The sequence below is a fragment of the Diadema antillarum genome, unplaced genomic scaffold (assembly GCF_040938485.1).
Source record: "Diadema antillarum isolate AM-2024a unplaced genomic scaffold, OU_Dant_1.0 seq00000681_RagTag, whole genome shotgun sequence".
NCBI lineage: Eukaryota > Metazoa > Echinodermata > Echinoidea > Diadematoida > Diadematidae > Diadema > Diadema antillarum.
The window spans coordinates 8,240-36,233 of record NW_027271586.1 but is presented as its reverse complement, the minus strand read 5'-3'; the positions used below and the strand labels follow the sequence as shown (position 1 = coordinate 36,233).

General features: G+C 37.3%; 2 protein-coding genes across 2 annotated transcripts in view; both read left to right on the top strand.

Moving 5' to 3' along the window:
• Window positions 1-526, top strand: part of LOC139737084 (complement C3-like) — a 57,430-nt gene extending 56,904 nt beyond the window's left edge. Inside the window, exon 22 of the mRNA XM_071647761.1 lies at window positions 494-526. Within this exon, the coding sequence (XP_071503862.1) occupies window positions 494-526 (33 nt within the window). The remainder of the gene's footprint in view (window positions 1-493) is intronic.
• A 7,097-nt stretch (window positions 527-7,623) lies between these two features.
• Window positions 7,624-27,025, top strand: LOC139737083 (complement C3 alpha chain-like; the record flags this gene model as incomplete). The annotated part of the gene is made up of 12 exons (XM_071647760.1): window positions 7,624-7,627; window positions 8,593-8,804; window positions 9,514-9,672; window positions 13,903-13,968; window positions 16,287-16,411; window positions 19,302-19,389; window positions 19,982-20,053; window positions 20,925-21,030; window positions 21,635-21,724; window positions 24,058-24,135; window positions 25,330-25,413; window positions 26,948-27,025. Coding segments are annotated over exons 1-12 (1,162 nt in total), but the record flags the coding sequence as incomplete, so codon positions are not given.
• Window positions 27,026-27,994: the final 969 nt, after the last annotated feature.

Sequence of the window (27,994 nt, the reverse complement as noted above, 5' to 3'; positions counted from 1 at the left end):
ACAAATGCTGATAATGATGATTAAGGAAGTTAAGATGATAAAGTGAAAGTCTCATTAGGCCTAGAATCACTCTTGCTTATTTACAAGTATACGTACGTGCATTACGAAAACGAAACTGTTGGGGGGGGGGGGGCTAAGGCCCCAAGTTAAGGGAGGGTAAAAGAAAAAAAAATCCTCCCCCTCTTCAAGTATGCTCTCATCCGCCAACGCAAACTCGAAACTACATTCATAAAATGTACTTACAGTAGCTGTTCTAGAGAAGAATTTGTTTTTCCAAAAATCTCTTGAATATGCCACCCCTACAAGAAGCTTATCTTTTTGGTTCTAAAGGAGATAAATAATCCATAGTTTATAGGGACGTTGAGGTTACAACTGAGGCTACAACCCCCCCCCCTTCCGAAAAGGAGGGGGAGGGGCTCATTTAAACAAACTGAGGTCCTGTGACCCTATAAAGAGGCTAAAGTTTTGTTCCCCTACCCCCTCCCCCGTGTAGGAGCACACCTGGATCAGCCATGAGCAAACTTGAAACTATAGTCATTAATATCTATATTATAGCACTTAGTTAGCTCTACCTTATTGGGTTTTAAAGAAGAAGATTTTTAAAAAATCCATGGTTTATGGACTTCGGGGGGGGGGGGGGCTTCTACCAAGGTTGGTGAATATTCGTTGCGGGATTTAAAAAAAAAATGGTAAAGCTCCATTCTCGGTTTTAATACACATCGAGATTATCAACCACGGGTTCGTAATATCATTGAAGTAAATGATTTGTATATTAGCCGGCAGCGTTAGCGCATTTTCCTTCAAAATCTAAAGTTTGCTATACATGTACATTTTCCGGCGAGACGTTTGTACATTTTCCGTTGATGAAATTTCAGAGATTTGAACGTTTCCCGGCGTTTGTACCTTTACTGACTCCACACTCCTATCAGTGGATATTGTCGCTGCCAACGCAATAACGGGCTTTTTCTCTTTATCGCAATTGTGTATAGAAGTCTGTCTGCACTCATTAGTTACTACTGTACATGACATAAGTATGATTACAGTTAAACCTGCATTAGCGGCCACTGAAAATCCCCCGAGAGAAAAGACCTGTTAAAGACCCTGAGTATAGCGGCTACCTGTCTAACGCGGCCGGCGGCCACAAATTTTGTTCCCGTGGTAGATTTTAACCTGTCTATATATCGACCATATAAAACCCGATGGAACCGTTGATAATACGGCGTGTTTTTCCGCTTTTTAGCAATGCCACACCGGTCATACATGGGAAACGTTCAGTGGTCGCCACCGCTGCATTCATCACTCATTCAATCATAATAATGCACTTTCTTCACGACTGTACACATGCAACTGTGCAACAATTTCATAAACACCGGCATTGTTTAATGCATGAAACGCACGTGTGCATACGTACACATGTAAGTAGGGGCCCTACAATATGTGTACAACGATAATACCTGTACATGTAGGCAGTGCACACAAAGTTGGATATCCTGTCTACAGCAGCCACCTGTCTATAACGGCCACTTTCTTCGACTCCCTTGGGTGGCCGCTATAGACAGCTGTGACTGTTTGTAAAGGTGTTGGCCTTTTAGCGAGGAAAGGAGTTCAAGAATATTTCTGTTTGTCCATCTCAGTGGCAAGTGGCAAGTTTTGTTTTTTGACGTAAATTTTAAATGTTGTGTTTGGTACAAGCTTAACATCTGCACTTATTACACAGTCTTTATGATATTGTTTTAAGTAATCTGTGATGGAAACGATTATAGTAGAAAGAGGACGAGTAGACTGACATTCAAGTTGTCATGTCAGAATGGATTATATTCAGTTTTTTTTTTTCTAAAAGACTTAATGATCGTTACCTTTGAAATACTGAAAAGAATACCCTATGTATATGCAGAAATCGTGACATGTCCTAGAAAATCATTGTTGATAGGACATATTTCCCAGATCCGTGCAATCCATTAAGTCCATGAACAAAAATTACACACAATCAATAAAAAAAAGAATCGTAATTTAACGCTTTCATGGTAGTATTTCTCAGATATTTCAAAACAAATTTTCATCAAACAAACGCTCTTTCGTATTAATAAGAGGTTTCTCATTATAATAAAAAATTATTGAAAATCTGAAGCCCCTTTTCAACCCAAACTGTTCCGTCCCTTTAATTTAAAGAAGAATGTGGCGTTGTGCCTATACTGAGCTTTACAATGATGGTCAAATTGCTTTAAAAAAAATCTCTGTGCAGCATACATAAGATTAAAAATTATTCTGTTATCATGGTTATAAGCATGGGCAGTCGAAAGGCAAATAACTTCATGCTATTATTTTTTCTTTTCCTTTAAACTGTTAGATTTACTACAAGTTGGAACAGGGTTAATTCGGTCGCTCCAATATCTTTTTTCGCACATAAATAATGACTTTTCAACATAATTTCTTCTCTTTTTTCTAGTGTCATAGATTATTTTCGTTTCACACATTATCGGAGACAGAAGGTCTGAAGTAGGACCACTGAGCTCATATGAAAAAAGCAGCAAAATAAGAAAGAAGTGGCAATGTTGTCGAACGTTTCTTCAACGGCTCTGCTTGGGATGGGAAGATAAATAGCAGTGGATCAATTATCATCTGCTTCTGTTTTGTTTTACATAGGGTGGTGTCACAGGCCCAATATCCATGACTGCCTCTGTGCTGATTTCGCTCCTGGAATCTCGACAGTTTCTGGAACCTGAAATTGCGGTAAAATCCTATATTCTATATACTTTCCTCCATTTCACAACCCGTTTATCAGTGAGTAAGCTATTCGTTTGATTCAGATACGATGATTTCATGAGGGGTCTATTTTAAATTACTATTCCATTCTACTCCTCAACCTTATAAGATGGGTTTTGCTGATGCTGATGCATGAAATCAAAGAAATAGACTTGGTTCCGTCTTGTAATGTATTTGTGTAATTAGTGCAGAAATAAAGTCATGTATAATCAATGTATAAATATATAATAATTATGTAATGTCTAAGCAAAATGATCGCAAAATGGATTAAGCACCGTTTTTTATACATTTTGAAGTAAGCCCGTCAGTAGATCGAGCAAAATTAAAGCTTTCCGTTATACCTTCACTTTTTTCCAATGGTTACATAACAACGAATGCTTTTTATGATCAAAATTATTCCATTATCTACTTACGATTTTTTGTTGCTTTTTACCAACTTTACTCGCAAATATCTAAAATTAACAATGGGGTTAACTCATTTCGGGATAAAGCCCTTAATTTTTGTTTGATTTTGGACAATATCAATAGCATCTTAAGATTTTAGTCCTGAGGGCCACTTCCCTAAATAGATGATGTGGCCTGTCGTCCTATGCATTTGGCGACACCTTTGACAAGTGTTCGTGTTTGAGATGTATATTGCAAACGTCACACTGTCCCAAAATTGAGCAAAGATGGACACAAGATAATGGGAATTTTCAAATTCAGCTCTGATTGCATAAGCATTGGGTCACTCCAGCTCCAGTAGCAACTTCATGAGTGGTTGCAAATTCTTATACCTATCGTGTTTCCTTCGTGTGTCCGTCGCGTAAATTTCTTAATATTATCACCGATTATAGCAGGAGTAACACTGTCTCGAAAAAAAGCAAAGATGGTCTCAAGACAAAGGAATTGCTCAAATTCCGCTTTGACCATAATATAAACTCCCTGTCATTCATGGTCGCTGAAGGAGTTTCTTAGGCTCTGGCAGCAACTTCGAGAGAAGCTGCAAAATCTTGGCAAGCAAAAATATAGCTCGAGGATTTTACGACGGTTCATTTTATAATAAAGATTTACCCCTGCGTGTTTGCTTTACATGACATTGTGTGACCTTCTGTGTATATAGGCATCGTATTTGCCTTTGTTCTTGATTTGCTTTAACCAAGTTCGGGACCAATTTCGCAGGAAATTGAAAATAAGTCATCATGCGTCACCTTCGTGACGGTGTGACGCCACCTAAAAAAAAAAAAAATCACATTTTTGTGTAGACTTTCGTGTTTTCCGGCTGTTGATTGGCTTTTGACGAAGAGCCGGGAAACACATCCACAGGAATATACCAGTTAGAATAACTTCGTCACGCCAAACATCGATGGAAAGAGAAGATGGACAGAGAAAGGTCACAAAGATTACGAAAGAAAGAACGAAAGTAGCATTGCGTACATGGTCAATGAACAGTCTTTGGGAAACAAATTCGATGAATTTAGTACTACAGTTCGAGACCAGAACTTTGACATAGTTTCAGTGAGCGACAGCGTGGTTCAATGATGATTGGTTTTTGGAATTCCTGGCTATATTTTCCTAAAGAAAACAGATTTGGAAAACGTGGTGTAGTTGTTGCCCTTACGTTAAAAGTAATATAGGGCCAAAGCACATTGATCATGTTCACCTGAACTTCAAATTTTCTAGGTGCAACAGCGTAAGTTGAAACAGGTAGTTGAGAAGCCTATACGAGGAAATAATCGACATAATCTCGACCAATCTGCAAAGTCTATACTCTTCCGTGGAACTGACGAATCCTATTGGCAACAGTGACCATACAGGTGTTGTTTGGCAGCCCAAATGATACCAAGTCCAGCACAACAATCGGATATATCGCAAAACAGTTCGACTGATGAAGAGTCTCGACATTTTGGGAATTTAATTGTTAGTCCACCACGATTGGTCATTCGTCACAAACACTGGTGGAGTAAATGCCAAGTGTGAAAATTTCTACAAAAGATCTTGATGATGCAATTCAACAATACCTCAAAAGCAGGGAATCCAAAGTCCACTGCAAAGACAAACCCCGTATTACCCTGATGATAAAGGAACTCATCAAGAATAGACAAGTTGCTTTCCACACCAAGAGCAAAGACTAGTCTCGTCTGAGAAAAAAAAAATCCAGAGGGAAACTTAGAACGCAAAGGCAGACTATAACAAGAATCGAATTCAAAGACTCAAGCCACAGAATCCAAGCGCCTGGTACAGGTTTGTGAAAATCGCGACACTTAATGTTCACCGAGCAGTGAGATTCGAGTGCCTGGAATCGATGCAGAAGATAACAAATCAATCGTCAATGCTATCAACAAGCATTTTATTTTCGTCTACATCTGACCGGACACTCTGACACTTGCTAACAATGAGCTACCGACAGTCAGACCTTCTGATCCCTGTACAATTCATTAAGTTCAGCCTTGGGATGTGTACTCAGAACTGAAGAAACTAGGATAAGCTGGTAAAAGCTGTGGCCCTGATGGAGTGCCTGCGAGGAATTGATTCATGAGCTTACTGTTGAGTTGGCTCGCCACTTTGTGACATCATCAACACATCTTTGCTGGGAGGAGAAGTTCAATCTCAGTGGAAGAGAGCCATTGTTGTGCCAATACCTAAAGAAACGCCATCTACAATGGAAAGACTCCGACCAATAGTCTTGACATTTCACTTTGCCAAACTCGCGGAGTTGTTTGTTTACCGTGTCTTGCTTAACAACATACGAGCAAGTATCGACACACAGCAGTTTGGAAGTAGACAAGGCATGTCCACGACTCACTGTCTAGTGCGCCTTCTACATTAGTTGTATGCAGTCACGCGGACAAGCTGAAAACTACCTCCACATTCTGCTCTGCAACAGAGCGGACTCACGAATCTGCACCAACGACGTGAGGATTTATGTTTTAATTTTGCTCTGTTTCTCTTCAAACGCTTCAGAGACTGGTTTCCTGAAATGCAAAACTCCGACAGACTCCTCAGGCGTAGTGAAAGAATACAGATGTAGAACCGAAAGACTAAAAAACAGTGCAATGCCTTACTTTGTGAGAACAATCAATGCACGATTAATCTGATTCAATTAGAAAGGTATTTTACGACCATCAAACTCATACCAGGTATATATCTGAGATGCCATTTCAAGGACAAGTCCATCCTCATAGACATGTGGATTGAGTGAATGCGGCGATATTAGTAGAACACATCAGTGAAAGTTTGAGGAAAATTTGACAATCCGTTCAAAAGTTATGAATTTTTGACGTTTCTATTCAGTCACTGCTGGATGAGAAGACTACCACAGCTTGTGATGTCGCATGTGTAGAATGATGTAAAGAAAATAATTATAGAGAATTGAACATAATTTTCACTTTTCTCGCATTATAAAAGAATGCTTGACTTGCCTCTGTCAGAAGGCAGGATGGATGATATCACCTGTAACAAACGTCTGTGACAAGTCGAGGAAATGTGCACTTTTTTTTCTTCAAAAAATCAAATTTTGTGAAATTCTCGTTATATTATCCTTATACAGTTCTACGCATGTGACATATTATACTGTAGTATTTTTTCCCATCGAGTAATGACTGATTAGATACTTTGAAATTCTTAACTTATGAACGAATTGTCCGATTTTCCCCAAGTTTTCACAGATGCGTTCTACTAATATTGCTGCATTCACTCAATCCACAGGGGATGTGCGTGTGTGTGTGTGTGTGTGTGTGAGAGAGAGAGAGAGAGAGGGATGAGGAGGATGTGAATAGAATATGAGGGAAGGAAGTACCTAGGTTCTTTTAATTCAGTTTGTGTTTATGCGTCACGCACGGTGTGTAATCTAATAGACTTTGCTTGCGTCCACGATGGCACGTGCTGTAGTTTTCCCCCCTTTTTTCCTTTTTTTTCCCTCTTTTTTTTTCTTTTTTTTTCCTTTTCTTTCTTTTTCCCTTCCAAATCACCTTGATGTCAGTCGACATCGGTTCGTTTTATTTCGTTTTATATTGCTGTCTTGTGAATTTTCTGAGGGTCCCATATCGTACAAGCTCTGCTTCTTAAGTGGGACCCTCCACTTCCATCCTCATCCTTAATTGACTTGTATTATACGCTTTATGTATATATTAACAAAGATGTAATTGCATCTACTTCTCATTTTCATATGTACCTTATCAAATTACGTTCTTCAAGTATTACAAATATCCTGTACATATGCAATGTATATGGTTTCTTTGTTTATTTGATGGAAGTGAAAATAAAGTTGAATCTTGAACCTTGAATGATTATATATCAGTTGAACATTTTTCAATAGTAAAAAATTGTTTGAAATGTGATTTTTAATCAAATTTGCATTGTTTTAGTTTTGTTAGCAAATGTTGCAATTCGACCGTTTGGCTGCGAGAGCATTTGTAATAAACCATACCATACCAATGGAATCACACTCCTTGCGTGATTGTAATTCCTTAGAGACAAAGGAGTTAAACATGAAGAAATACTTAACAAATATCAACGATCAAGACGGATTTAACCGGCAGTGTTATAATTTCTTTCTGTTTTGGAAGATTACGTTCTTACTTTTGTTCAAGACATAGAATATTAATGTCTCAACACTTTGTACAGGAAGGAGACATGAACGAAATAGACACGGCGATTGGTCGTGCTATCAACTTCTTGGAGGGGGAGATTCAAGAAATTCAACGGGTGTACGACAAAGCCATCGTCGCCTACGCGCTGGCCCTGGCGAGCAGTGGCGTTGCTGCAGAAGCAAACGACAGCTTGATAGCAAGTGCAAGAGAAGCTAACGACAGACTGAAAAACGCATCAAAGTCTTTTGAACGTAAGCAGTGAAAGTCAACGACTATGCGCGAATGGAACATGGGTTTGTGCCAATAGGAAACTTTAGATTTGCTTGAGACGACGATGAGAGGCAATGTATAAAAAATAAAATGGCGTTCCCATATGATCGGTGCATGAAGTAGCTCTCTATACGTCGTAAACTGAGCGGACGCAAAAATATCCCTGAACGCGTTATGAAAACTCAGGCGCGCGAGCTAGAAATTGATCGATTTTGATGCTAGCACACGATTCTGCGCAACTCAAACCGGGTTTTTTTTTCCCCTCTGAACGTCCCCGTCGGCAAAATCTAAAGCTCCCTAGTATGACTGTGAGAGGAAACTCTGTGGCCAGGTCAAATCATGTTCTTATAACTAAACATCCTGTATATTGAATGAGAGTTAGAAGGACCATTGTTAAATGAAATTTTTGAGTTTTTTTTTTTCTTTCTCCTTGTCATTCCCATACGTTTTTCATGTTATAACCACAGTGCTTCCGTCCTTGGATAGAATAGAGTTATCCACCATGTCCCTCTCGACCTAGGTGTATAAATGGGTACCTGGCAATACTAGGGTAATAATAATAGCAGGGGCCTCTGGTATAGCAGTGGCAACACTGAGGAGGCTAGCCAGGGTAAAGAAGGCCTTTTTATTATTGTTATCATTATTAACCACACACCAATAACATTACTGTAAATATAGACATAATATTTAGCAAAGGTAATTTTCCTAAGAATATGCAAAATAAGTTTAGAACTTATGACTTCCAAACCCCTTATGTATAAAATTATTACCATCTGTGATAATATAAATTTTTTTTTAATTCATCCACTTGTAATTCATGAATGCGTCTTTACAACCTTTTTGATCGTGCTATTGCTTGCAAACAAGAATGTTGTTGGATTGCGTCATATTTCCAAATCAAAAGTGAACAAGCACCAAAACTGAAACAAATTAGAAATCGTACCACACTATAGCTGAGTAAGTCAGCCAATTTCTCTCCTTGTCACAGACACCAATGCCGTATACTGGGACCCAGACGAAGCAAACAACGCGGAGAACGTCCCCTTCTGGCTGCGCAGAAGAGCAACTGCAATTTCCATTGAGACTACTGCCTACGCTTTACTCGCCCAAATTACCAGACAGGACTACAACTACGCAGGCAGGATAGTTCGATGGCTGAGCAATCAGGGAAATTACAAGGGCGGATTCGTGTCGACGCAGGTTTGTTGAAGGGTTTTATTCCCGTGTGGGAACATGTCGTCCTCATCAGAATATCTGGTATATTTTGAGAAGTGTCCCAGAATATATACCTGTTATACTTCTCCAACTATACTTCTATATACAGCCTTGAATAATCGTTCACCATCCCAATTATTGATATCACACCCAGCCATGAACGTCCACTTTAACCTTCACCTCTTCATCTCACTGTCCTCACCAGGTAGGTTCATCTTTTAGTTTTGATTTCCTGTTATCTTCATTACATCCGCTACCCCGCATTTCTTTGTGCTTACACCAAAAAGCGACAACAGTCGCCAACTAACTTCAGGGTCGAAGGAGGCACTATCAGGAGAACAAGGAAGATGAGAAGAAGAAGAGGAAGAAGAAGAAATCATCCCATTACAAGCTTTCTCACATTCATAATTGCCTCAAAACTTAGAAAGGAAAAAAATAGGATGAGTAGGTCTACATAGATCAGCTCTACATGATATTAAAAGACTAGCATGATTTTCTAATTATACGTGTGGTACAACAGTTACTGTTGAAGTCGGTAATGACACTCGCAGAGTCACCGCTGGGCACCTCTGCAGGCCAGAGCTTGCACTGAAGAGTTTTCCTTGATAAGTAAGGTTAATATATATATATATATATATATATATATATATATATATATATATATTATGCCTACTCTACTTTCTACTCTCAATAGGATACGGTTGTGGCGATGCAGGCTTTAGCCGAATACTCCTCTACCCGTCCGAGGGAAGACGGACTCGACCTTGAATGCCGCGTGCAGTACGACCGTCGGGTGAGGAGGGATACGTACCAATTTACGAATGACAATGCGAGGGTGCAGCAAGAAGAAGATGTAAGTCGAATTCAATAACGCTCACGTCCTATTATACTCTAAACACTGCCTAGTTACATGAGAAGGACATTTCCATTATATCTGTTTCCTTTGTATTAATGATGTTGGAAATAAAACAGATGCACTGGAGTGTTACGTAATAATTTTATATCGTGCGAGTTATGTGAGTATTGAAATTCCTCTCGAAGGTCAGCCAATACTTAACTGATCTGTAGCAGAGAGCAATTACTTTATCGAATATTTTCCAATTTCGGTAGCTATTCAGAAAGAGCTAGAAATCCTCATATCGACATGGAAAAATCCCTAATTTATGATTTTATGAGTAATGGACCCTGTCTTGTGAACACTGAATTTGGAAAGAGAAGCGATTACCCATCAGTCAAAAGCAGCAGAAACATTTGGCTAAAGTAGCAGAAAGTGGGAAAAATTAACAACTCTGTACTTTACACTTGACATAAGCGTGCATGGATTTAAAAAAAAAGTAATTCTATAGGGTGTACTAAAACATTAATTCGATTTGTATAGTAAATATGTTTAACTACAGGACTTTGCAGTTATATGGATGGATTGCGGTCACAGCTAACAACGTACTTCTGTTCATCATGAGAGATATTGTCTGGAGGGGGGGGGGGGGGGGAGGTGTGAAATGCAATCCTAAGAAGCAGATTTGAGCTAGATTTGTATTCATGTCTTAATTACATTTTAAAGGACAGCAATAAACGTAGTTTTCTTTACCGAGTGTTTTTAAACGGGGACTGAATGCCACCATATCACTGGAATTCCTCGGGCTTTCAGTACGTGGGAATTCTGAGCAACATTTTCCTCCTTGAATAAAATATTGATTATTATACAAATAATGCACAGGAGAGATTACTTTAATGAGTTGCAGCGTACTCAAGATTATCTATATTGGTGAAACATGATGCAAAACATAATACCTATGTATACCAGAGTGTGCGGCGTCTCCACTAACGTCATAACCTTTAAATCTGTGATTTTTTTTTATACCCCCACCCACACATAGTGTGATGGGGGGGGGGGGGGGGGGGGGGGGGGGGTATATAGGAATCGGTGGGTCGGTCCGTTGCAAAATCTTGTGGATCGAACTCCTCTCTCATTTTTTGAGCAATTGACCCCAAATTTGACATGTGTGACCGCTATCAAAGTTAGATGTGCAAGACACCTTTTTTGTTAGTATCGTATAATGCGTTGCCATGGTAACGGCATATTTTCATAAAAACTTATGGATCGAACTACTCTCTCATTGTTTGAGCAATTAACCCCACATTTGGCACGTGCGACCGCTATCAAAGGAAGATATGCAAGACACCTTTTTCGTTAGTAGGCCTATTGCATAATGCGTTGCCATGGCAACAGCAAATTTTTAACAAATCTTGTAAAATGTTGTGGATCGAACTACTCTCATTTTTTGAGCAAATGACCCCAAATATAGCATGCATGACTGCTATCAAAGGTAGATGTCAAAGACAATTTTTTCGTTAGTATAGCATAATACGTTGCCATGGTAACGGCATATTTCCACCAAAAATTGGTGGATTGAACTTATCTCTCATTTGTTGAGCAATCGACCCCAAATTTGGCATGTGTGACCGCTAGCAAAGTTAGATGTGCAATCTTGTCAAATGTTGTGGCTCGAACTACTCTCATTTTTTGAGCAGTTGACTCCAAAGTCGGCATGCATGACTGCTATGAAAGGCAGATGTGCAAGACAACTTTTTCGCGAGTATCGCGTAATACGTTGCCATGGTAACGGCATAGTTTCACAAAAACTTGATGGATTGAACTACTCTCTCATTTTTGAGCAATTAACCCCAAATTTGGCGTGTGTGACCAGGATCAAAGGAAGATGTGTAATACAACCTTTTCCATTAGTATTGCATGGTGCGTTGCCATGGCAACAGCAAATTTTGAACAAATCTTGTCAAATGTTGTGGATTAAACTGCTCTCTCATTTTTTGAGCAATTGACACCAAATTTAGCATGTGGGACCACTATCAAATAAAGATGTGCATGACGCCTTTTTCGTTAGTATTGCATAGTGCGTTGCCATGGCAACGGCAAATTTCAAAAAATCTTACAAAATGTTCCTCTTTGAGCACTTGGCTTGAAATTTGGTACATATGACCATTGTAGTTCATAAATGTGCAAACTTAATCTTTCGTCATTGTTTGACAATGTGTTGCCATGGTAACAGCATTCTTTCCCTAAGAAGAATACAAAAATATTTTGGATTCAGTCAACTCCCTCAGTCTTTGAGCATGTGGCTTGAATTTTGGTACATGTAACGGCTATGGTATGTAGATGTGCAGAAAACATACAATACATAATCAATTACAAATCTCAAAACAATCAATCAATACAATAACACAAAAATACCCAAACACTGAATGCACCAGTCCTGACAGGGCTGCCAGGCATTGGTCAAGTTAACTAAATAACTGTAGTCCGCGGACCGCCCTAACCTATATCCCTTCCAGACGCATCCAGCGTTACAGATTTATGTGCCACTGATTATCATGATAAGATATTCATAACTGTACTTTTTAAAATTTCTTGAATTAAAATACAAACCATGTAAAAATCCTTGTATATTTCACAATATCAAATCACAATTTACAAACTCATAATCACAGTGACATAGTTACAAAACAGATCCCTTTACTCTCCAAACCCTCCCCTCACACACTCCCCAAATTAAGAATCCTATCACCCCCCCCCCCCCTTCGTACAACCATTAACACAGGACAAAACAAACAAAAAAACATTCTGCAAACATTAATAACAATTCGAAGCGGGTGGTAACCAGGCCAACAGAACTGTACAAGGAAGCCAGTGGCATACCACAATCCGTAGACAATCTCAATTTCTAAATTAAACCCACTTTTCCCACGAAACCCTCAGAAAACCAATAAAAAAAATCGTCAACATACATATACAGAACATATATAAACATACATCATTATTATCAAACTGCTGGAGTGAGGAAATGACAAGAAGCAATGAAAAATGCAGCTGTTTAAAAAAAAAGGGTTTAAACTATGACAAACAGGTAAAAATCATTAAAGAATTCGCACAGATACTATAAAACAGAAAACAGCCTTCTGGGCTGGGAAGAAATTAAAGGGGAAGGTTGAAAAAGAAGAAAAAAAAGCAAATTGACTATCCAACCCTCCCCCCCCCCCAAAAAAAAAAAATGGATTAATACTTTTCTTAAAAGCAGTGTTACCAAAAATAAAAAAAACAGCTCATAACTGGCAAATCTTAAACATAAATACAATTTTGTATTATCTAATCTTTTGCAGATTAATGCCATGAGGTATGCATACTTATGTACACATATTCATTCACTCATAAATACATTATTTCAATATCATTTAAATACCTCAACTTAAAAAAAAAAATGTCCGTCCACAAAACTGGATATAAAAAATACATACACAGAAATAAAATTCTGCACTTTCACTTAATCTTTGACCATTTTTAGATTAGTTTTATTTATTTTGTATTTCAATACAATTAGGCCGCTCTTCGATCGGTCGTGTATAGTCGACCGCGTAGGGCCTATATATTTTATAGATTGTTTGGATTTTGCGCTGCGCGCGCGCGTCTCATACATGTGGATGTTCTGTACTCCTTGCAAATGTAGGCTACTGTAGAGCTATAGCTACACACCATGGCTTATACGTGGGCGTTGGACACCCGAGTATACGCCGTGCTGTTATGCTTTTTCGCTACATACTTTTTTGCACGCCCGTGCACGTAAAGTTAGAAAATAAAGAGCCCACACGTCATTCATTTCAGCACTTCTGAATGGCTAACATTCTTGAACGTGTTTTATGACATCGCATTTTGTAGTCTTTTTAGTTTAAATGTAAACGAGTAAAAAAGTAATGAAAATCACGAAATATCAGGGTGCTGTGGTGTTCCTGGAAATCCAGAAGAAAGATTGCTCGGTAACTGCATGCATACTGTAGTTTATGCAATCCATATTATGTGTATTTTGGGTTTTTATTTTTTCTTAGAATAGAAATGCTATGTTTGAATGCGATGTTAACTGCTATTATTTTCACCTTGAAGAAGGATTGTTTGTAATCACCATTGATCACGATATGCACTGAAGCCTTCGTTCATAACATCAAATTGAAATTATGCGTTATATACGCTTTCTGTGTACCAATGTAATAGCATTTATGATTATTTTTGTTTCAGATTACTCCCTCTATCGGTAAAGAGTTAACTCTCATCGGGGAGGGACATGGAGTAGGCAAGGCAAACGTAAGTTTTAAAGGAGAATGAACCCCAAATAAATATGCCCAAAAAACCCTATACAGTATTATTAAAGCATTTTAGTGAAGTTTGAGGAAAATCGGATAATGCGTCAAATGTTTAAAGTTTTTGGTGCAGCCATCGATCACCTGGATGAGAAGACTCAACATCACTTTGTGACGTCATTTAGGAACAAGATATAAAGAAAATTCAACATATTTTCTCCTTTCTTTCATAATGAAAGAGCAGTTGACTTACCTATGATAGAAAGGCAGGCAGGGGAATAACATTAGTCTTTAATCAGTAGATTGTAACCAATCTAAGTATTCACAAAAATTTTAGAAAGTGAAAATATGTTAGAAAGTGAAAATATGTAAAATTCTCTATAAGTTTTCATTGTATCGTTGTACATACGTGATGTCATGCACTGCGGTAGTCTTCTCAACCAGCAATGACTACACCGTAACTTTAACACCTCCTAACTTTTTAAAGGATTGCCCGACTTTCCTAAAACTTTGCTTATAACGGCAGTCCTATTAATATTGTTGCATTAAACCTTATCCACATGTATAATTGTTTTTATTCCCCTTTCGAACGAAAATTCAAAGTTGTTATAGCAGTGTCTGTATCATCGTCACGTAGGTAATGTGTTTTCTAACCCTGTCATCTCGACTACTATCATGACTATTATATAAAATATCGCTACTTTACCATGTGAATGAAGTTTCGATATGGGATTTGAATATCAATGTATTGACTTGTTCTGTCTACCGTCTTTTCATAGTTTTGTATTTGTTGCTGTACGTGGAAAAAAGAAATACCACCAAATCAAATTATCAACACACACACACACACACACGCACACACACACACACATACTAGGCGTTTCAAAAACATTTCCCACTTTTGATTCTTAGTACTAGTAATTCAAAAACTATATATCAGATAACATTGTCATTGATATGAGTGATAGCTGAATAGTGTACAATTTGGTTGGAGGTGGTTTAAATATGAAAGCATAAATCAGTTTCATGAAATCCATGATTAATTTCACAGTTAGGTTCCAGATTTTGCTCTATTTTCAACCCTCTGTACAACATTTCACTTTGCCAATGGGTGTGTATGGGAGTGTGTGGTTAACACCCTGACAATAGTCCTGAACAATGGCCAGGGTTTGAATGCTTCATTATGTATTCATGAGAAATTCCAATATCACAACTAGTCTTTATTCAGCCTCTGGCCGTATCTGTGTAAAGTCAAACGCCTGCCGATCCTGTCGTTGAGTCGTGATAGTACTCTCCCTACTTCTGAAAAACGAAATTACAATGATTACCTTCTGTTATATCCTAAACATGGTGACAGGAAGCAAGGAAAATCAATTAGAGTATACACTTGTGTATATGGAGCCTTAAATTAATGTACTGTGAAACAAATCGCCCCAATGATAAATGCTGCTGAACTCTTTACCAAAAATGATCTCTTTTTATCGAAAAAGCGCAAAATTTGTCAGACTATTTGAATTAGTAGACAGTTGTATTAAAATGAGGAATTTTAAATAATTTATGCTTATCTATCTCCCAAATTTAGTGATATGTGAAGCAAAATTTCAAAATGATTGCCAGCAGGAATGAAATGAGGTGTTTGCAAGCACATGGAAACATGTGCTTACCTTTTCCATGCGCATACATTTTACCCTTTACCGTGCATGAATTCAGACTAGCAGTGCCCAGGGCAATCCACATGAATTATTGATTAAGCATTCATGTGCCTGGGAGCGCGAGACTGACGCCTGGTCAACAGGTGGTTCAGGCATGTCCATTGTTAAGGGCCATTGTCAGCACACTCTCACATACACATCATTGGTTCCTGTGCAAAGTTCAATTTTTGTACAGAGGGTTAAAATTTGACCAAAATCTGAAACCTTACACTGTACTTCAAAATCAATCTTAGATTTAATGAAACTGATTTATGCTTTCACATTCAAATCACCTCCAACAAACTTGTACACTATTCAGATATTACTCATATCAATGACAGTTTTATCGGATGAATAGTTGTTGAACTATTAATGATCAAAAGTGGGAAATGTTTTTTGAAACACTTAGTTTATACATTATATGTATGTATCGGTATTGTGTAAACGTTCAGCAATTCCAGTTTGATGTGTCATATTTCTCTTAAGATTTCACAATTTCTTTGAAATGTGACATCATAAGAAAGACTTGCTTTAAAATGTTGAATCTTAATATTTTTGTGATTACAATGACCTTAGCATTTCAAACGATTCTAAAAGCAGTGTATTACCATGCTTCTGCATTGCTTGGCAGGTCGAATTATCCTACAACTCGGAGGCATCAGACGTGGCCACGTGTCCGTTCATACTTAATGTTAACGCTTCGGAAGTGAGGGACGGAGGAAACCTCAAGCACATTGACATTACAGTCTGCACAAGGTAGCTGTGTAAAGTGTTCAGTGCTTTTTATACAATTAATTATTCTTTTTGTAGACGAAGAAAAGCCGATCAGCACATCGAGTTATTTATTGGGACGACACTAGTCTGCCACTACAAAAGCAGAGCAAATGACGTCGCGTTTGATTTATAACAAGAAAAATACCAATGATAATAATGCATCATCGTCAGTGAGAACCAAATTTTACAAATAAGAAAAAAAATAAAGAAAGGTCGTTTACACTTGATTAAAATGAACAGATTCTGAAGCTCTTTTTCTTGTTCAAGAACAGTCATGTCCAGGGTAGACGATGTGATATGTTTTTCATCTCTTATCCCAGTTCGATTCCCAATGGACCTCATGGGAAAAAAAAAAACAGCTATCGCGCAGATTTTTCTGAAATGGGTTATCCAACTTCACATATTTTATCATTTGCCACACGTCATTGATTTTTTTTTTCAATTATGTTCTCATGCTTTACCTTTGATTCATATCTCAACTATGTCATGTTGAATACTGTTATTTTGTATTGTACATAATCTTACTGTTTCGGAAATAAAAACAGATGAACAAACAAGGCCGTTAGCCCCGTCAAGCCATGCTTATTCTGATGCTCTCCTGCTTCCTTGCTGAATTAGTACTGCCTATTATGATTTATACAACCATAAAAGATACAATAATATAATGAATATCAATATGAGTATAAATGTAAATGATTATGTTATAAATGTAATTGTGAGTATGAATGCTCTCTCTGAAGTTTGATATAAATAAGACAATGATACGGAAAATTCATACAGCGCTTACAGTCAATCTTCGAGTTTCAGAGCGAATTGCAGATGATGCGAACCCATCTCAACCCACGAAGGTTTAAGTGTATTGGTGTTAAAAAAGGTCGTAAGAATATTTACAGTCGTCTTGTTTTTGAAGGTTGTGATGTCATGAATAATCAAACATGGGTAGTTGTAATGAAATGGTTTAGGGAAAGGTTATAACCGACAAAAAATTCGACGATCCCGAGAGAGTGATGGGACTTTTTTTTTCTTCTTCTTCTTGAGGTATTTGACTTTGGAGAGAGTGTAAATTGTAATGATGTGAGCGCTGCTGAAATGCTGCTTTCCGTACTGAAATATTGATACAATGCAACGTGACTTCTAATTTTGCAGAGGACCACAGTGCATCGTATGGACCTACGGAATAATGACCATGACTCATATACCTTTTGATTTTCCCAACATGTTAACTAGACTGGTTCTGCTCTAGAGATTACTTCCATCCATTTTTATGCCTCCGCCACGAAGTGGTGCCGGAGGAATTATGTTTTCGTGTTGTCCGTCCGTCCGTCCGTAATGAATTTTGTGGACAACATAACTTTAAAAAAAAAAAAAAAACCTTTTGAGGTATCCTAATGAAACTTTGTGTATTAAGGGGTGAAGTTGTGCCTATCAACTTTTGGGTGCACATGCTCAAGGTCAAAGGTCAAAAGGTCAAGGTCAAATATATAAAATTTCACAAATTTCCACCATATCTATGCAATGCCTGAAGATATTTTCTTGAAACTTAGTGTATACATGTATTACCCAACTACGATTCTCTGGTGAAAGTTTGGGGTCATGAGATCAAAGGTCAAAAGGTCAAGAAAAAATATCAAAACTTCACATTTTATTCCATACCTTGGAAATTGTTCAAGGTATCTTCTTGGAACATAGTACATATACATGTACTGACTGGCAGTGATTATCTAGACAATTTAGGGTTCATGGGGTCAAAGGTCAGGGGTCAAATATCAAGGGCAACACTTCAAAATATTACTATTTTCCTTATATTTATGCAATGCCAGCAGGATTTTTTTTACACTTGGTGTATGCATGTATAACCTAATAGAGATTCTCTGGAAAGTTTTTTTTTTCGCCTCAAAGGTCAAAAGGTCAAAGATCAAGTGAAAGTGCTGAACTAACGTTTTCCTCCATATCTCGGAAGTGGCTCAAGTTATCTTGAAACTTACTACATATTTATACATGTTCTGCCTGACAGTGATCATCTTATGAATTTTAGGGTCAAAGGCCAGATGAAAATGGTAACAATTCACTATTCAATACAGAAATTGCACTTTTTCTCCATACCTTGAAAATTACTCAATGCATAAACGTATGAATGGGTCAAAGTCAAGTTAAAGTCCTTAAATCCCAATTACATGCTCTCCTATTCATCCAATTAAACCTAGGTCATGGAAGGTGAACATTCAACACAATTGTGACAAACTTGTCATTTTAATATTATGCCAATTTTGTGAAAATGTAATCACACATTGTCCACATGTACTATCTAGACCTATTAGGAGAATCATGCATTATGGCGGAGGCATACCAGTCGCCATAGCGACATTTCTAGGTTTTTTTTTCTTCTGCTAAGGTCTTTTTCAATAGGTGTATATTCAGTCCTTTTCACGTCAATCGATCCAAATACCGACGATTTTCGTCAGTTTTCATGTTGATGAGTCCGTTTTTGAACGCAATATGATAATCATGACACAGTCAAAAACCCTTAATCACCATGAACCCGATGAAGGTGTAGCTGTCCCATGAGGTTTTTTTTCTTTATATAAAGGGGACGGAGTTGTTTTGTCTTCTTTCTGTGGGGGAAAAAAAAACATGTGTGTGTGTGTGTGTGTGTGTGTGTGTGTGTGTGTGTGTCATCTATCGCTCACTCTTCGTCTATGCAGTCTTTGCACAGAGAACAGAGAACCGTTTTTCAATGAACACGTGATTTATGTATTTAAAGATAATGATGTATTAATGTGAATTCACTCATTGTAATTTGGACCTACTGATTTTCTCCAAATTGTGTAAGGTAAATGTGGTTGAATATTTTGTTTGCTGTCGATGCATCAAGGTATCTCCGCGAAAAAGAGACCCACATGGGGATCATAGATGTTGGAATTTACTCTGGCTTCCGCCCTGTGATTGAGGACCTAAAAGAGGTGAGTGCCTGGAAAAACAAAACAAAACAAAACAAAACAAACCAAAACAGCCCACAATAAATCCCCATGGTCTTTCAAGATGAATATGAAATTCTAACTCTTGTTCCGAAGATGTGGTAGTTTCAATAATGATAGCAACCTCAGCACTGATTACCACACTGTGGATTAAGTGCACTATAACTTTGCGTTTAAAAAAAAAAAAGCCTGACAGCGATTATCACTTGCAGGTGCTGAAGATCTTATTGATTTCCAGTGTCATTTCGGTTCACCATCCTGAGCACTAAATATGGTTAAAAGAGCAAATATTTCTGTAAGAGATTTATCAAAGTGTATTTTTACAATGGAAGAAGTTTTACAGATTGCTCTGTAGGTGATGAAATTTGGTTCGGTGTTATGTTTCCCTTCTCCTTTTTTTTAAACAATTTACAATTTATTGAACTGAAACTGAAGTGAGCTGAAATGTCGCTTTGTTGTGAGGTATTCCTACGATTAAAGGGCCCTAAAGCGTTATTATGTAATTCCATTTGTGAGATCGTGAAAATGATTGAAACATGCTAAATAGATGTATTCCTTCTCATTTATCTTTTAACAGATCACGAACAGTAGCGACCTCATCGCAATGTACGAAGTTAACGACCGATCCGTGATCTTCTACGCTGACGCGGTAGGATAAGTTTCATGGATTGTTATGCTGCATCACGAAGCATTGTATACTGTACCTTTAACACAATCTATGGCATGACAGCGAGAAGAGAAGCTAGTTCGTCTAAGTTATAGTTGTAGTTTTAAATCTAATGATACAATTTATGTCAAAATAAGCACATGGACGCAAACCACATGTGCACACACAAACACATTGGTCCACGTTTGCATTTTATCGCAGTACTCACAAATTTGCGTATCCGCACACACCAGCATGTTCAAGATCACGGTCTCATTCCTGGAGCCCTCTTCTTTCATTTCTTTTTTCCTCTTTGATCTCATCGGCTCTTATTTCTTTCATTATTTGCCAGTACTATTTCTAGACGTCCATATACATGCACTATTACTACTTTTTTCTTTGCCCTCAGAGGTTGCCATGATCATCAAACAATTGCTTGATAAAGCGGTCTCCCTCATTTAAAACTTACACAATTTCCCAAGACACAAGTCGAAGAGAAGATTAAAAGGCAATTCCGCATCAGTTAAAGTTTTAGTTTGCAAAGGAAAAGTAAAATTGGGTATGAGCACAACAATGAAAATTTAATCAAAATCGCATAAAAAGATTCGACCCGTAAAGCTAACCGCGGCCCTTAAAGCTGACCCCAACTCCCCCCCCCCCCCCCCCCGAAAAAAAGTTTGCTATGTTCTTAGGTAATATAAGTGTGCAAGAATGCACGGAAGGTAACTTGCGACTCTCGGGTGAGCGCAAGACCTTCAGACCTCTTGCTTTCAAACTATAGTATAGAAGTGTTTTTTGCCTGTACTGCCTGAACAAATGACTCTAGAATACAAATCAAACTAAAATGACAATGTAACGCTCTATCAACTGACAGATTCCACATGATGAACTCCTCTGCGTCAACTTTAAAGTGATTGCAGATAGCATTGTTGGAAACATCCAAGCCGTGCCTGTTCATGTGTACGACTACTATGTTGGAGGTATGAGCTTCATGATACGATTGGATGTGACCCAGCATCACAAATTACCAAAAAGTCTCCAGACTTGTATTTTTAGTGAACAGCAGATTCTGAAAAAAAAACAGACTTTACGCTTTAAAATAATGTATAACTCGATTAAAATGAACTCGCCTAACCTATCTAAATAACGGAAAGAAAGTAGCGTCCTACACACTTCGGAAAAGTGTGTACTGAGAAAAGAGACTTTAAAGTTTAGGACCTATTCAAGTTTTATCCTCACCAAGATGCACTCTGTGTGATGAATGGGGAAAAACAGGATGTAAAACTCTATAGCAACCACATTGAAGGGATTATCAAATGAAGCTTAAAGTGAGCATGTTTTATTACATTCAATCCGTGACTAATATCAACTTTCAATGCAGTAGGATCATTCTTTCAAAAGTTATTACAATCGGAAAGGAACTCTTCATATATAATTTTTGTATTTGTACGAAAATGACATGTGCTATATAGAATACAAATCGCTTTTCGTGCAAATTCGTGCAGGCTTTTTACTGAATTAAGTTGAATTTTTGACATATCTTAATGGGTTGATCTCGTACTTCTTTCTAATAACACACTATAGAGGAAACATGCACAGTCTTTTACAAGCCTGGGAACGAGAGCCCGCTGCTTTCAACTCTCTGCGCTGCTGATGATTGCGTCTGTGTTCGAGGTAAAATAAGAAAAAAAATGTATATATTATATTATATTATATATATATATATATATATATATATATATATATATACAATATCATGTATGTATATAATGATGAACATATATATATATATATATATATATATATATATATATATATACATATACAGCATGTCCCCACCCCGACCCCCAAAAGCAAAAATACAATCAGATTTTCGCATTGAAAACTTCCAATATGGTTGAACTGCCGGAATGTTATTTCAGAGTCTAAAAATATATCATCTTACATATATTTTGCTGAAAACCCCACACAGTTAGTTTACGTGGTCACAGAGAAGCGTGTATCATTGTGCTGCATGTCGTGCGTTTCATTCTTCCAAGTTGTTGCACTTGTTTGCTTTTCGAACTGCACATTCATGTGTGAACACAATGGACAGAACTTGGAGTGAAGGGATTACTGACGTGTTCTACAGAAAAACTCCTTTCTCTTTGACCACTGAAGCAAATCGGGTGGAGTTTTCTGTGAGATGTGGATAATACGTTATAGTTTCACATCCTGAAATTGTGCTTGGATTATCGTTGAGGAGGGTCCCGTTGCTTTGTGTGTGTGTGTGTGTGTGTGTTGTTTTTTTGACATACGCTATATAAATTACATACATACATACATAACAAAGCTTTCTCAGGTGACCCATTTGGGCCACTGTACATGACTATGAAATTTTGGTGCCCCCGAAAAAAAAAATAATTGACCGGAAATAAAAGGAAACATTAGAATTCATATCAAATTTCAGCTGCACGATCGGGCAACCAAAATATAGCCCAGGGCAACAGCTAACATGGCTAATGACGGTGTATATATATATATATATATATATATATATCCCATTCAGTAATCATTTATTTCCATTCAACATAAAGTTGAAACAACACACAAAGCATACACTACAAAGATTTAAGATGTATATATCCTCAAAAACCCCACAAACCATGCCAAATGAGCAATATATCTCACCCAAATATTTTCAGTGATTGGTTTGTGATTGTTTATGATAAACCTAAAACAGTGATTGCACGTGCATCGTCTTCACGTGAGTTACGCCTCGCAGAAAGCGAAGAACTAAAAGGCCTACTCTTAAAAAAAAATCGACTACTCATGAATCCTTCCTTTTAAAAAAATCTATATTTCTGCCATAAAGGCTTTAATATCATCGGTATATAAGAAGAACGAGATTTCATTAGACCTGACGTCAGCTAAGGCATACCTTATAAAATAAAAATAAATATAATAATACATAAATATAATTATATAGATATAAATACTCTTTACTGTTCGAAAGCTCCCGAAGTGATCATAAAATCATGTTACCCGCATTCTTGATACCCACGATCCACTGAGACTCCTTATCCTCGAGGTCATATTTGAAAGATTTACAATTTAACCCTCAATAACAGTTATCTAGTGTATACAGAATTTAGTACCAAAGATGGCAGATATGACTCCCTTTTCTAAATGAGAATCCAAACATCACACGGCCAATGTCTCTAAACACAGATGAAACCTGTATGGTCATGCCTATTGCGATCAGGACTCGAATCATTGATTTAAAAAAAAAAAATCGGATGACCTTAATTTGTCAGTAATGACAAATTACAATCTCTAGTTTCATTTACTTCTTCAGGAATATTGTTATAACAATAGATATTAATTTGACTATGCATTCTTGTAAAAGTACACAACGGGCAAAAAACAACATTTTATTCAATTCAAATTCAAATTCAATTCAATTCAAACATTCAGTTCAATTCAATTCAATTCAAACACGCCAACTTTGGTAACAGTCACTCGGACTATTGGTATAATCCCTGATTCACAATTAACAAGACACATTTGGAATTGCTGAAATAGCAATAGGCTAATACTTGAGAGTAATTTCATAACCTGGCTTACTCTTTAGGAGACTTCAAATACATAAAATACATGAGGTCTGGAGGTATAATTACGCACTTGTTAAGATGGGAACAACTTTCATTTGGATATTTAGAACGGAAGTGCATATTGTTCTTTATTCATTTTTTGACGATAGTGGTATCTACATTACAAGTCATTCCATGCAGTGTTGTGTGTGCCGTATCGAAACAGGAAGTTGTTGTTCTTTTTTTTTTTAGTGTCCAAACATAGCCAAAGGGTGGAAAAACTCACGGTAGCCAAAGTGAAGATCTGTTTATTACCGTTACCCTGACTTTAGAATTGGCTGGAAGAAAAGTAGTTTTCGACAATCGATATGACTTTGTTTTTGTCCTTTTTCATCCTTTCTGTTGTCGATGTTTTTTCTTGTTTGCTTGCTCTAGATGCTTGTGGTGAATGCGGGCAGCGATTCGACGAAATACAACTGCGGACAGCGGCCTGTGAGACTGATGAGCACTTTGGTAAGTGTTTGTGTGCGTGTGTGTGTGTGTGTGTTTGTGTGCGTGTGTTTGTGTTTGAAGACGAAGAGAGATACAAAATAATCTTCATATTCGTCACAGAACATTTTTTTTTTTCAAAGGGATAAAATGTCTTGTTGGAAATTTCTTTTTCTCAAAAGTATTGATGACTGTTTTGTAAAAATCTATTTTGTTCTCTCTCTAATTTGAAATGTATACACCTTCCTTTTCGCCATCAGTTAGGATCTGACATAAAAGGCGGTACTTTGGACGTCACGGTGTTGACAGGGATGAATGATTAATATCGATTTCGTAGTGGAATGGATATAACACATGATATGGATTTAGTGAAAGTAGCAATAGGTCTATATATGGAACGCATCAGCCAAAGCTTGAGGAATATCGTACAATCGATTCAGATTTATTTTTTTTTTTACAATTCCAAAGTTTTGTGCCTTCATCATGCTCATTGCTGGATGGAAGACTACTATTGTTAATGACGTCAATTTTGATGATAATGTAAAGAACATAAAAGGAGAATTCCACAAAATTATTTTTTTTTCATAAAACGTACACATCATCCATTGACTTGTTGGTGAAATAAGAGTACAGTACCATTCCCTCTAATTTTCTTTGTTCTTTCATTATGCTAGAGAGGTGGAAATATGCTAAAGTTTCGTTTCCTCCCTCTTTGCATTTAGTCCATAATGACGTCATGAGGTGTAGTAGTCTTCTTATCCAGCGATGATACCTCCAAACTTTGAAAATTGATAAGTATAGAATCGATTGTCCAATTTTCCTCAAACTTTCACTGATGTGTTTTATATACATTTAAACTCAATACACTTTTATAATTGGGAAGGTATTCTGAAAACCTTCAAAAGTTTTTCCTAAGTTTCTTTCTAAGTAAAAAACTTATGAAGTGCCTAGAACAGACAGATTTGTTTTCTGAAATTTCTTGCTAGGATCTTCTTGTCGTTTAGATTATTAAATAACATTTTTCAACGTTCAGCCAAGTCACACAATTTACAATATTCTCACCTTCGGTGCTTGGGCTTCGTGGTGATAAGATGTTGGATTCTTAAATCTATTTGATATTTGATAAAGTTGACCCCGAGTTGAAACATTTCCTTGTAGTTGCGTTCAGAGAGATATCGTCATCAAAAGGTAATGTGAATTTATATTCGTATATTTCAGCGTTCAAGATAAGAGTCGACACAGTAGTAGAGGAGACCGGCTTCTACGTCATCACCGCCACCGTAGAAAACCCGATCAAAACAGGTTAGTTTCTACAGTTCTCAATATGACATAATGGTTGCCATGGTTGCAGGATCAGGCGCTGGGATGATACCGACAGAAGACATACACGCGGTCTCTCCCGTCTTGTTCCTGCCGCGAGGAAGCAGCAGCTGCGTATGAAAGACAAAGTTCAATGATATTATGTTCTTCAAAGTTCATGAAAATATGTATGGATTGAATAATGATAAGGCAATGCATTAGTGAGGTTTGAAGAAAATTGGGCAATGCGTTCAAAACTTATGAATTCTTAAATTTTCTGTGCAGCTGGCAGACCATTACAGTTCGTGATGTCGCAATAGCGTAAAACGAGTATACATGTATATAGAGCAAACATAAAGAAAATTCTATAAGATTTCATGTCTTAATTTAAAAAAAAAATACACATTCCCCTTGTTTTCTCAGAGATGAGTGATGTGCTCTTCATTGGCGAGGAAATTTTGAAATATGTCTAGTATTGTTTTTATCTTCTGTATGTCTAGACTGACGTCGCAATATTGCTGAAGTCTTCTCATCTAGTGACCACTGGCTTCACTGAAACTTTAAAAATTCATAACTTTTCACTGCTGTGTTTTACTCGTTTTGATGTAGTCACCTAAATCATTCTTTGGGTGAACTTGTTACTGGCCCAGGGTCTTTGTTAACAAAGTATTTTGGGTTCTGTTTTGACTGTGGACGAGCAGATTATTATACTTTAGATTCAATTTCCAGGGGACTGCATAGCTTGTTATCGTATAAGCCGTAAGCCCCATACACTGCTCCAACGCGCGGTATGTCACATTATTGTTATGTAATATGAAAATATATTTCCGAAACGTAATGAAAAGATAAAACCCACTTATTCATGTAATATGTATATGCTGACTTAAAAATGTGAAATAAACTCTTCATAGAGGTAGAATGTTTCTCTTGCCTTGTAAAAGTTTGTGTGACGGATCCCATGCTTTTTACTTCTTTTAACGTACTATGTGGTATAATTACCCTTTTGAAAACCAAGACATTTTAGTGTGTTTTCTTTTTAACTTTCTCGACGTAATAGCTGTGTTTACAATTTTTTCATCGAAATTCTCTACTTACTGAATGATTATTCAGTAGACTACTTTCTTTATTGTTTGTTTTGTTTTGTTTTTGTTTCGTTTGTTCTAGCCATTATGGAATATTGACCCTCATCCTGACTGCAAAGTGCAATCTCAGTGCAGATGATAAGAAATATATTACATCCATCAATTTTCGACAAATCCGCAGTTACACGTTTCCTTCTTTTACCACGAGCAGCCTATACAATCTGTATCAATTCAAGTTCGTCTAACGTAAAATCGCTTGATATGAAACATCTTTCAAGTTTCAAAATGATGGTATTGCGGCAGGAGGGAAGCTCTTAAAGAAGAATTCACTACCATGGCCAAGATGACCATGAATTTTGAAACGCTCGGCTGACCAATCCTACTATATCTCTATCAGTAAAGGGTCGATATCTTTGATCGTTGTTTTTGTGTCCTTCCACTTTCTGCTGCTTCAGGAACTGATCGGCTTAGTAGACAAGACCAACGAGAGTTCTACTTATCACAACACTGTGCCTGTGTCGATGTCCAGCCAGGTTGGAGTTATCTCATCGTGGGCTCAAAATTCGTGAAATACACTATGGAAACTGGAGAAGAAGGGTTAGCTAAAGCCTAAAATTGAATTCTCTTTCTTTCTGTGTCTGCTATACGTTTTCTTTGACATTGTATTCATGTGAATCCACCGAACTATACTGTTAGGATACACTTGTACCAGCATGTGAAAAGGTCAACATGCGTTACCTTCTTTCCCAAGCCCTCTGACCCTATTTCGCAATACAGCCTTGTCGCCAGACAACAACAAAAGAAAAAAAACACGTGAAAGAATGAAGAGAAAAAGAATAGCAATGACACGTTAAAACAAATCATTTGTGTTATCTCCAGCTTTTATTGCATCTATACCAACTGATGTTACAAATATACGCTGTTCTAGGAGTTTGATTGTGCAGTATTATATAGACAAAGATCAAGTGTGTGCACCAGAGCATTCACCTTATAAGCAGGCATTATAATATACAAAGACGATTATTCGCACTTACACGGTCTTTTATAAAGCTCAGCAGAACTTCTAACAACATTGACCAGCTGTGTATGCTCAACATTCTACCCTCTGTTTAATATTTCTTTAGTACATTTTTTAAATTTTTTTAGAAATTCGTTCACTGACTTCTGACTGCACTCAACGAGTTCATGTGTTATTTGTAAGTCCAAATTGGAAAATAATAACAGAAAGTCAAAACGAAAAAGGAGACTGCGATTTGTGGTTTGGTGCACTTTACACGCGGTATGTTTTCTAATACTACTTACATTGCACTAATGTACGAATTTCCTGGTTTCATAAGAAATACACGCAGTTTACATATAAAATGTAATTCCCTTTTGCTTTGCCTACCATGTGTCAATCACAGATACCGGTATTTGATTGACTCTGGATCAAAGTTCACAAAATGGCCAGAAAATCGTGGGAGAAAGGCGAAGATTCTGAATACGTTCAGTAGGACGATGAC